This window comes from Balaenoptera acutorostrata, chromosome 11, assembly GCF_949987535.1.
Source record: "Balaenoptera acutorostrata chromosome 11, mBalAcu1.1, whole genome shotgun sequence".
In the NCBI taxonomy this organism is placed as follows: domain Eukaryota; kingdom Metazoa; phylum Chordata; class Mammalia; order Artiodactyla; family Balaenopteridae; genus Balaenoptera; species Balaenoptera acutorostrata.
In genome coordinates this window covers 14412066-14424406 of record NC_080074.1, presented here as the reverse complement: position 1 = coordinate 14424406, position 12341 = coordinate 14412066, and the positions used below count along the sequence as shown (strand labels likewise).

The window sequence follows — 12341 nt, the reverse complement described above, 5'->3', positions numbered from 1 at the left end:
ATGAATATTTAATTTTATCAAATAATCGTCCTGCATCTATTTAGATAATCAGATGGTATTTCTCCTTTAATCTATTAACATCCTAAATGACACTTGTGGATTTTTTTCAATGTTAGATCACTCTTGTATTTCCTGGAATAAACCCAACTTGGCCATGATGTATGATCTATTTTATACATGGTTGGATTCAGTCTGCTAATATTTTGCTTAAGATTTTTACATCAGTATTCATGGATGAGATAGGCCTGCAATTTTCCTTTCTTGTAATCTCCTTGTCTGGTTTTGGTATCAAGGATATCCTGGCCTCACTGAATGAGTTAAAAAGTGTTCCTCTTTTCCTATTCCTTTGAAAAGTTGACTAAAAACTGGAAATACCTTTTGATTAAAAAAAAAATTGGTAAAACATCTTCTTCTCACTATCTATCTAGGGGTACTATTTTTTTTGTAAGAAAGTGTAATGACTAGAAAATAATCCAGACTTTATATTTTTTTCTTAAGTCCGTTTTGATAAATTATACATTTCTAGGAATATGTTCCTTTCACAGTTTTCAAATTTATTGACGTAATCTTGTTCACAGCATTCTATTATCGCCTATAACTCTGCTTTATCTCCTAGATAGAAAGTTCCACATGTGAGAGGCTTTTGTTTGTTTTAATCTTTGTTGTATTCCTAGAACTCGGAAGAATCACTGGGCTCAAAAACATTAAGAGATTGAGTAAATGAATCTGCATTTATATCTTCTTCTTGGTGAACTTTTTGTTTTTAAGTTGTGACCATCTCTGTACCTGCCAATGCTTTGTCTGATATCAAGATAGTCACCAAGTTTTATTTGGGATGATATCTGCCTGATATTCTTTCCCCATAATTTTACTGTCAACCTTTCTGTGTAGTTTTGTATCAGGCAGGTCTCTTGTAAATAGCATATGTTGGATATTGTTTCCTAGTCAATCTGACAACCTATCTTCTCCCTGGCAAAATTAGTTTATTTGATTATTGATATATCTGGACTTATTTATATCATTTTGATTTCTTGTTTTCTATTTCCCCCTACTTTTTCTATGCTCTTATTTATTTTTCTTTTCTTTTTTTTTTGCATTTTTTTTAAAGGAATTCCTTTATTTTTATTTTATTTATTGATTTATTTATTTTTGGCTGTGTTGGGTCTTCATTTCTGTGCAAGGGCTTTCTCTAGTTGTGGCAAGCGGGGGCCACTCTTCATCGCGGTGCGTGGGCCTCTCACTATCGTGGCCTCTCTTGTTGTGGAGCACAGGCTCCAGATGCGCAGGCTCAGTAGTTGTGGCTCATGGGCCTAGTTGCTCCGCGGCATGTGGGATCTTCCCAGACCAGGGCTCGAACCCGTGTCCCCTGCATTGGCAGGCAGATTCTCAACCACTGCGCCACCAGGGAAGCCCCTATTTTTCTTTTCTTGCATCTAATTTTTCTTTTAAACGACTGAGGTATTTTGGTTGGTTATTTTGGTTTTTCTTTTTTTTCTTTTTTTTCAAATTAATTAATTGATTTTATTTATTTTTTTTATTTTTGGCTGTGTTGGGTCTTCGTTGCTGCGCAGGGCTTTCTCTAGTTGCGGTGAGCCGGGGCTACTCTTCGCTGTGGTGCGTGGGCTTCTCATTATGGTGGCTTCTCTTGTTGCAGAGCATGGGCTCTAGGTGTGCTGGCTTCAGTAGTTGTGGCACGTGGGCTCAGCAGTTGTGGCTCGTGGGCTCTAGAGCACAGGCTCAGCAGTTGTGGCTCACGGGCTTAGTTGCTCCGTGGCATGTGGGATCTTCCCGGATCAGGGCTCGAACCCGTGTCTCCTGCATTGGCAGGAGGATTCCTAACCACTGAACCACCAGGGAAGTCCTGGTTTTTCTTATTCCATTCCATCCCACCCATTTTTTCCAATTCTTTTAGAGCTTAACCTTGAAATGTTAGCATGCATACCTCGCTTAGCAGCTAAACTTAATATCTTATCCCCCTCCTCAACAAAGCAATGACCTCAAAGAGTATTTTAATTCTCATCACTTCCCTCCTGACTTACATGATGCCACTGCCTGATAATTTAGGTATAATGTTTTTAAACCAACAAATTACATTATTATTACTACTATTGCTATCATTTAGAAACTGTTCAGAGTTTCAATACATATCTAATTTGTTTGTTCAACACTCCTTCTTGAATCTGTAATCATTTTCCAAAGGATTCCAAAGTATATTTTCCTTTGGACGTTTCTTTGCATAAGTATTTCGGTGGTAAATTCTCTTTGTTTTTACTCATCTGGATATTCCTCTCTCATGTTTGAAAGATTGTTTTGCTAGGTATACAGAGTGTTGTTATTGTCTCTCAGCACATTGAAGATATTCTTTCTACTCTTTTCTGGCTTCTGCCATTGGAACTCTCATCACACATGTGGAATTTCTTTGTAGAGAATCTGTCTTTTCTCTTTGGCTATTTTTAAAGTCAACTTTCTTTAGGGTGCTGCAATTTCACTACTGTAAATCTAAATATGGCTTTCTCTTTACACTGCTTGGTAAACACAATCCTTCTTGTATCTATGGATACCTTTTAACAGTTCTGAAAGATTCCCATTCACCACCCCATCCAATGATGCCTCACTTCCAATTTTCTCTTTATCTCCTTCTGAAAATCTAATTAGACATATCCCAATATCTTAACTTCCCTTTATTTTTCTATCTCTTTTTTTCAGTGTGCGTGTTTTGGGTTATTTCCTTAGATATCTCTTCCTGTTCACTAAGTCTCTCTTCAGCTGGGTCTAATCTACTGCTTAACACATTTATTTAATTTATAATTTCAATAATTATATTTTTCACTTCTACAAGTCCTAGTTGATCTGAATAGGCCTATTCATCTTTGAGAATCTCTTGTTCCTCTAATCTACTTTCAATATTCTTTTTTTAATTTTTTATACAATACAAATGTTTATATTATGTTTCATGTCTGATGAGTCTAATACCTGTAGTCTTTGAGGTTTAATTCTATGGTCAGTTTCTGCCCTCTCTCATGGTAGCTTACTTCCTTGTGTGTTCAGTGATAACTGACTGAGAACTCATTTTTCTAGAAACTCCACCTAAAGGATTCTGAAGTCTTGTTTTTGAGAGTATTCTTCAAGATCAGATTTCTGTTTGTTTCTCCCAGGGGTCTGGAAATTTTTCATTTTCTTCTTTGTATTTCTGCCCCACACATATAATTTTAGCCCCCCAAATAATATGAGCACAGGCTTCAAATTAGGAATTCTCAGGGGAAACATTTCTCTCTTATTCCACCAAAAGCAAAGAATGAAACAGGCAACAATCTCTGTTGTTTCCTCCCATACTATGGGTTTTTAAACTGTTTATCTACCGAGGATATCACTCTTCATGGATCCTGACTTTATGTCAGGGTCTTCTAATTGTGTTTTTTCGTGTTGGGGCCCAAGTTCCCACACATAGCATTTCAACAGGATTGGCTATACGTATGGGTTGCCTGATTTTGATTTAGGCCTATTATCCCAGTGCAACCCATGGTAGCATTCCCTTGTTTGAACAATAATTATACAGCTACCTACATTTATACCAGGCTCCCAGACACCAAGGATAAGCAAATACCCAGCAAATGTCAGATGCAGCTGCTTTTTGCTTATCATTCTGGAGTCACACTTTATCACTGTTTTTTGGCCTCTGCTTACTTCATTTAATTTATGAACTGATCAGCTATGCTTTCAAAACATTAAAAAAATTTTTATGCAGCATTTTTAGGTGTTCTTTATAGGGTTGGTTTTATTTTCCTCCCCTTTGAACTTTTAGTTCATGATATTCTTGGAAATATTCCTGTGCATTTCATCTATTCTCCTTATGTCTAACAAATACATGACATATTGAAGGAATTTCATAAATGCCGATTTAAAGAATGAATAATGCAGGTACTTCTGTTTTAAATATTTTGCAAGGAACTTCAAGTGCGTTAAAAAACAGTTCTTTATTTTTGACTCTGTGATTTCACTCCTGAGAAGGTGTGAACTTTGAGCTGTTCAATATTTATATTTGTGAAAGTTTGAAAACAACTAAGGTAACCAGAATGGCTAAGCAATGGAAGAATACAAAATTCCATGTAAATTGTGACTATAAATAAGACATAATATGTACATAATGTGGATATGGACCAGAAACCAATAAGAGAAGCCTGACTTGTTAGAAAAGCAAGGTTTGGGTCCCTTTTTCCTTTTTATAACTTGCAATTATTGTTACCACATTGTCACCTGGGCAATGGGTATAAATTTTGAATGAAATAAACTCTCTATGGATGCATGTATCTAGTTCTTCTGTTACAGCCAGAGGGCAAACACACTTGGTGTCAGACAGGCCTGGGTTCAAATCATTAATCTGTCATTTAATAGCTGAGGTCAGTTCTTCACTCTTTCAACCCTTCACGACTATAGGTAGGGAATTCTGACACACCCCTTAGCTCTGGGCTCAGCCACACAGTTACTTTGGCACATAGGATGTCAGCAAGAAGGACTCGGGTTTCCTTGTGTGCCCTAGGGCTTCCTTTTCCACCTCTGCTTTGTCATGAGAATGAGCTAGACTGGCCTGCTGACAGGACATAGGAGACACTGGAGGAGAACCAAGTTGCCCTAGCCACCAGCCACCCCATCTGAAGCTGACCATAGACATTTGGCTAAGCCAGTGAATATCAGACAACCATCCAGTCAACCTGTGGACTCATCAACTAAATACACGGTTGATGATTTAAGCCCCTATTAGAATAGTTTGTTACGCAGCACTATTTGTGGCAGTAGGTAATTGATACACACCCCCCTTCTTCTTTGTCTATCTCCTGTCAGGCCTTACCACTGTGTTTGGTACTTAGAGACCAATGATAAAGGCTTTTCTCTCACTGTCCCTTCTCCCTGCTGGCATCTCACCTCATCCACAACTATTACAGCATCTGTCATATTTCTTTACATTTATTTCCTTACATGTTTCTCTGCTCCTCTCTGCCAAGAATGATTTGAAAGTAGAAAATAAGTTATTCATATCCATATCTACAGCACCTGGCACAAAGTAGGCCCTCAATAAATGTTTTCATTTGAATTAAATGACTGGATTTGGGGAGCCAACATGAGCCAAAACAGCCGGCAGCAGGTAGCAGGAAGAATAACCACACAAGCTGGTTCTTGTGCTGGGAGGCCTGATGCTTTCCAGAAAGCCAAAACAGGGCGGGGTGGGGGGGAACAAAACAAAGAATAAAAGCCCATTCTTTTTGCTCTTCTGCACCCTTCTCTCTCTCTCTCACCACACTGCACACAAAGCTCCGAGCCAATCATCCCCCTGAAGGGCGCTGCCCCATCCAGCTTCCCTCTGCCACCGCCCACCAGGGCCTTCCTTACCCTACCTTTAGATCAGACACGTCTCTGTAGCACTGCTCAGAGCGGGTGTGGTCTGACAGCTGCACGTTCCAGAAGCAGGGGAGCTGATACACGAGGAAGGGGTTTTGTTTGATGACAGCGTTGAAAATATCCTAGGGGATAAAAGCCAGAGATACAGTCAGATGGGCTGAGCTTGTGATGCTGGCTCTTGAGGCACCGCATCTCCTGTGCAATCTCTCTTGAGCCCCCTGCTCGGAGCACAGGCTCACTTGCACTGCAGGGCATTTCCCTTGCCTTTTATCTCTAGAAACCAAGCAGTCACGTTTGGATAGAGAGGGGGGAATGCCCCACACTGACTTGAAGCTCACGGATCCTGCTGGTCTCAGTGAGCACCATCCAGCAAAGGGGGCAGACACGGAGCGTCTTTTCCACCCGAGCCAGCATATAATAAATGAAGTCACTTTTCCGCCCCTCTTCTCACCTCACCGAGGAACCCTGTGTCATCCATCCTGAGCCTCCTGGAGAGGAAACTGCGTGATGACAGGTTGCTCTGCTCATTGAGGGCCTGAGACAAATTACAGATCCTGCTTCAGCAGCATTCCCTGGGGCGCGGGGCAGACTCGGTGATGGATGCACCTGGGATTCCTGCGGGCCAGGGTGCCTGTGGCCGTGCTCCCCATTTCCATATCCAACTCTGACTTTTCTAGGGAGGCTTTACCTCTTTCCAGCTCTTCTCCAAGCTCTTGCACCAGGCAGGCCACACATATTAACTAGCTGCTGACAGGTGGTGTCGGGAGGTGAATTATGGGCCTTCGCAGAAGGAGATGGCTGAATAAACTATCCTCATTGGACATGGACAGGCAATTGCTAGCTTTTGGGGACACACTCAAGTCATTATGACCTGACTTGAAATATGATGATGGAGGACAATTTTCCCCTCAGGTTTAAAACAGCTACCTGGGTAATTTTTAACTTATTCATTATACCATATCTCACGTTTGAAAAAGGAAATTAGTTTCTGGCTGCTTGGGAAATACAGAATAATAACAATGCTAAAAAAAAAACAGTAAACTAACACCACAGAGTTTCTTGTTTCCTCCACATTAGAAAACTTTGCAAAAATTCAACAAATCAGACAACTGAATGTTGATCAAAAAAAGGGAGAGTGAGCTTGCTTTCTGGTTAAACAGGAAAGGATAAATGCAGAGAACTCAGAGAAATCATCTTTACATTTTAAGATGAGATGCAGAGAACTCAGAGAAATCATCTTTACATTTCAAGATGGCCATTTATACCATGGGAAACTCATAATCTAGATGTGTGACCCTGGTAGATTCAACGTCAAAGGCTCAGGCCTCTGCATTTCTTAGCCAAAATGAGAAATGGGGTTTTAATGAATTTATGTTAATAGTTTGGTGGAGTTCATGGGCTTCTTCAGATTGCCTGGATTAAAAGCTGGTTTCACCAGCCAAGGAGGTTTGTCCCTTCTATTTAAATGCATTTCCCTTGAGGATGGGGTCATAGTATAGGATCTAAGCAAAAGGCTTTGCTTTAAAAGTTAGATTCTATTTGCCAGAAAGGAAAATGGAATCTTGTCTAGGAAATATGCCTTGGTATTCTGGAATCTCAGGGGGCAGGCACTGGATATTCTACACCAAGATGAAGACTGTGACCCCCTATCACACCAAATTATCATTTACTTATGACTCTTCTTCAATAAACTATGAGCTCTCTGAGGCCAAGGACTGTGTCCTTCATTTATCTCTGTAATCCTATTTCTGAACATATTCCCTGGCACGCACCGTGTGCAGGGCAAGTCTGCTGAACACGCACACGAACGAACAAGGGGAATGAACTAAGGGGAGTGTTGTCTTAGGCTGGCAAGTACAAGGCAGATCTATCCAAGTAAGCAGTCATACAGATCTGGAAAAACAATGCAGACTCAGCCACTTGCCAATTTTGAGAAACAGCGCCAGGGAGCTCAGGAATAACCGTACCTTCTAAGCTGGCTACTCACCTGATCAGCTAAGGATGTGGAGAGCATGCCCATCAACTCCCTCTCTGCGGTCAGCCTCCACATCTGCTCCCACTTCATCTTCCGCAGCTTGTCCAGAAGCAGCAGGATCACCCCTAGACCACAGTACAGGACGGAAGAGAGGAAAAACACGACAGTAAGAGAGACAGCCAGGCACGCGTGTCCACGTGTTCTGGAGATGAACACGCCTGGATTCACCCCAGGCTCTGCCAGGTACTCAGGATGAGACGTAAACAATCTCTCTGAAATACCCTCATTGCGTGGAGAACATTAACACAGACCTCAGAAGCTGTCCCTAGGACTAAGTGAGATGGGCGAAGGAGCCCAGCACGCCCTGGAGACGGATGGTGGTGATGGCTGCACAACAACGTGAATGCACCAAATGCCACTGAACTGCACACTGAAAGATGGTTAAAATGGCATTTTTATGTTATGTTTATTTTACCACCAAAAAAAAAATAAAAAAAGCCTAGCACTGCACCTGACACATAGTACCTCACCTGTAAGCATAGATTCTCTCCTATGTTTTTCTCCAGATATATGACAACCTACCTAGGGTTAGCTGATGGATGGTGTTTATACAACATATGCCATTTATCTTTACAGAAACAAAGCAGATCCTCTCTGACTTTATTCTGGGTATGTCTTTGCCAATTTGCTTTATACCTACTGATAAGCCATATGAGCTCGTTGCAGTAGTCCTGGTTTCAACAGACTTCTTTGGTCCAACAGAATCAACACAGATGGAAACTATGGTGAAGGCTGTGCTGAGGCTGGGTGTTCAAGATGGGGCTCCAACAGCCTTTGGGTTCATAAGAAACTAATAGTCAGAGGCTGCTTCCTCCTCCTTTCCATCTTCTTTTTTGTGGGGTTAGTTTTCATGGGGAGGGACCTGAATGAAGGGCGGACTGTCTAGGAAGGGAAATTGCCACTGTATATACCTTTGCATTTTTTAAAATGTTAAAAACAACTAAATGTATTATTCAGGTAAAAATACATTAGTAAAAGTCTAAAAAGAAAAATACATTTTGGCCTAGCTGAATGGCTTAGGAGCAAATGCCTATCACCAGGTCGGTGAGAGCATGCAGAGACAGTACAGAGCACAGAACACGAACAGCCAAGAGAATGTCCCTGCAGGCCACTGCAGTTACTTTGGTGGATGGAATTGTGGCCCCGATGGCCTCCCAAATCAATCCTCCTCAGGAAGCTTGGCTCAGCAGAACAGTCAGTGGAGAAAACTCCAGGCAGCTGAAAAATGATCTTAGTTGATACCTAGTACATTTTCTAAGATTGTCGGAAAGAAACTGATTCCCCAAATCACACATAAATGTCAACACTGAGACTTCTTTCTACTTATTCCAGTGGCACATACTTGGAGAAAAAGTATATTCACTATTTTTTAAAAAATAAGTTTATTTATTTATTTTTGGCTGCAGTGGGTCTTTGTTACTGCGAGTGGGCTTTCTCTAGTTGCGGCGAGTGGGCTCCTCATTGTGGTGGCTTCTCTTTTTGCGGAGTACGGGCTCTAGAGCGCAGGTTTAGTAGTTGTGGCGCACGGGCTTAGTTGCTCTGCGGCATGTGGGATCTTCCTGGACCAGGGCTCAAACCCGTGTCCCCTGCATTGGCGGGCAGATTCTTAACCACTGCGCCACCAGGGAAGCCCAAAAGTATATTCACTATTTAGTGAAAGGTGTTTGTTCAGGTAGAGAGAGTTGAAATAGAATATATATGGTTATGGGAAGAATGGGATAATACACAGAGATCTGAACTTTTAAGTCAGAAGGGCAAATCATATTTATTGCATATCTCTCTTGTGCTTTGTTAGGTTTTTTGCACATCGATAAGGTAAATATTGTCATCCTTATTTTGCAGGTGGGGAAACTGAGGGGGGGCGGGTGGGTCAGACACTTGAACGGTTCACAGTACAACAGCAGCTCTACGAGATCCAAACTCCGATCTGCCTGACTCCAAAGTTGGTGCTTCTTTAGCTATACCACACAGACCAGAGCCCCAGCAATGCCTCTGGGGAGTTCTGTGACTCAGGCCAAGCCCTTCTCCTTTTCTGACTTTTGGTTTCTACCTGGGTAAAAGGAGGAAAATGCTACTTGCCTTGCAAATGCAGAAAACTGCCACGCCCCCTAGTGGTAGGCTGGTAAATGTTTAACCACCAGCTAGCTCTTCAGGGGAAAAACACCCCAAACCTTGATTTGTAGTGACTGCTGATTGCCATGGTGTAAATACTCTCATTGTGGCCGATTTCAAGCTACTGATGTGATATCATCAAACAAGCAGTTGGGAAGGACTGAGCACAACTGGCCCTCCTGAGCTAGGGGGAGTTAGGTCCAGCAAACCACTGAAAGTGTTCCCCAAACACGGGAGGAATTTTAGAAATAGCAAAATTCACCACAAGGGTATTATTTGATTGCTTCTTTAGGGGAGAAAGGAAAGAAAAATTGACAGCATTACAAAACAAGAGAATATAGTGATGGATTCAAGAAAACAGATTCCAGTCACACATATGAAAGAGAATTTCACTAAATCTTATTGCAGAAACTAATGCTAATTAGATTTAGAATTAGGGCTAGATGCTCCAATATATAGAAAAAATGAGGAATGCAGAAACTATAAATAATGACGAAAGATACTTATGCACACTTTGAAGCCTCTAGAGGCATCAATGGTAGATCTATTAGTCTCTGGAGACTGAGCTGAGAATTGATGCTTTTAAATGGTGTTAAGACTTAGCAAGTCCCAAGTGGCAGATGTGACCCCATATAGCTGGCCAGGCTAGTTGAAAAGAGGTGGGGGGGGGGTGGTCCAGAACAGAAGACTAAAGGCAGAAATGTAGGGTCCTTCTCCCAGTTACCCAACCTTCTCCTTTGTGTGATTTTAATTTAATTTTTAGAAGCATGAACTATTTCAAACTAACAGAAAAGTACAGAAACTAATATGACAAATACCTACTACCCCGATTTAATAAATGTTAATATACTGCCACATTTGCTGTTTATAATAAAATGTCACAGGTAAATGAGAAGCTCTTCCATCTCACTGTAGCCCTCCCTTTCCCAAGGGTAACCAGTATCCTGGAGTGACTGGGTTTCATTTTCCTGCATGTTTTTTAAATTTGTATTCTTTATGCATATATTAATAAACAATATACGGTGTTTTCAGTATGTTTCACAGTGCATATTTTCTACTTTAACTTACCTTTTCACCCAATGTTATGGCTTTTAAGAGTTAATCATGTTACGGTTTCAGTATCTAGTTTATTCATTGTAATCACTTTATTCATTCCTTGTATAGCTACACCACAATTTATTTATGCATTCCGCTGCGGAAGGACATTTTGGCTGTTTCCCATGTTTCTGTTCTTATAAACAATGCTGCAATAAACATCCTAATCCCAATTCACTGGGCACACTTCTGAACGCTCAGCGGGGGTACAGCCTCCTATGTTGTACAAGGATTGCTGTGTTGATGGTGCTATTTGTCTTGAAACATCTTCAATTGCCCCATCTTCCTTTTCTCTTACAATTTAGGCCATCACGGAGACTCATGGAGTCTACATTTAAAGTGCCTTTCACATCTCTTCTTTTACTCACTCATTCAACAGTTATTTATTGAGCACCTACTATGTGCAACCTAACTGAAATTTGTTTTTTAAAAAAATTGATGGGGGTAACACTGGTTTATAACATTATATAAGTTTCATGTGTACAACATTATACACACATAGATACAGAGAATAGAGTCGTGGTTATCAGAGGGGAAGGTGGAGAGGGTGAAATGGATAAAAGGGGTCAACTGTAGGGTGATGGATGGAAACTAAACTTTTGGTGGTGAGCACACTGCAGCGCATAGAGATGCTGAAATACAATGTACACACAATTCATTTTAGAGGTACCTTTTGAGTAACTCCTACAGTTCTATTCACTGGGTTAACTGGGGACTCAGCAGTTTGTAAAACACAGTCCTTGTTCTTGGGGAGCAAGGCCTAACAGGGAAGGGAGATGGGTAACCAAGAAAATGGAAAACAGTGAGATAGGAGATGTGTGAAGAACCATGGGAGCCGGGGACAGAGGAACTGATTGTGATCTGGGTGTGGGGGGAGCATTAGGGAAAAGCTTCCTGAAATAACTGATGTCGAAACTGAAATCTAAAAGAGGCAGAGGATTACCTGCTGGTCAGGCCAGACAGACTTCTCCCTCCAGGGCTGTGAATGTCAATCAGGCAGCAGATCTTTTCTAACACATTTGAATAGCAGACCTTAAAAGGTAATGACCCATTTCCCTCTCTTCTCTCAAAAAAGACAATTAAAAAGAGGCTGCATAAAGTTGTCTAGCATTTGTCTTTGTTCATAAATCTATAATTAACCACAGGTTATTTGTGTAATAAATATTCCCGTATCCTCACACTGATGCAGTAGAATGAATTCCAGGAACACAGGAATTTTGGTAGCTATCACAGAAGGGAGCTGTATGTAACAGGAAAACTGTGCTGGACTTGGAAACATAAGTCCTGGGTTTGAGTCCTGATATGATCACTTATTGCAATATCTCTTTAAAAAAGTCACTGGGATCCTGAGCCCCAGGTCCTTATTTGTAATAAGGGGACAATCCCACATTAACTCCAAGATGATTATAAGGACTTAAAAATTATATCTTTCAAAGCATCTGGTATATGCCATGATTTATTATTTCCTATCTTGAGGTAAAGATTCTATGACATCAAAAAAAAAAAAAAAAGTACTGAGTACAATAGGAACAGTACTCAATATTGCTGACTTGAGAAATACTCATTGAGAATAAATGTCCATACCCAAAAACTTCTCTATGAGCCTGAACTCACTGGTCTCTCTAAAAATCTCCTTGTGCGTGTAGAATGCACTGGACACTTAAAAACTGTGACATATTGCCAGGTCCATATTGCTTCTTAGTCT

The 12341-nt window shown here is 40.9% G+C and overlaps 1 protein-coding gene across 4 annotated transcripts in view; it reads right to left on the bottom strand.

Moving 5' to 3' along the window:
- LARGE1 (LARGE xylosyl- and glucuronyltransferase 1) overlaps window positions 1–12341 on the bottom strand; it is a 604481-nt gene that overhangs the window by 82342 nt on the left and 509798 nt on the right. For all 4 annotated transcript variants that reach the window (XM_007165714.3, XM_057556600.1, XM_057556598.1 and 1 more), the window contains exons 8-9: window positions 7382–7494; window positions 5391–5516 (exon numbers count right to left, since the gene is read on the bottom strand). In XM_007165714.3, the coding sequence (XP_007165776.2) occupies window positions 5391–5516; window positions 7382–7494 (239 nt within the window). The remainder of the gene's footprint in view (window positions 1–5390; window positions 5517–7381; window positions 7495–12341) is intronic.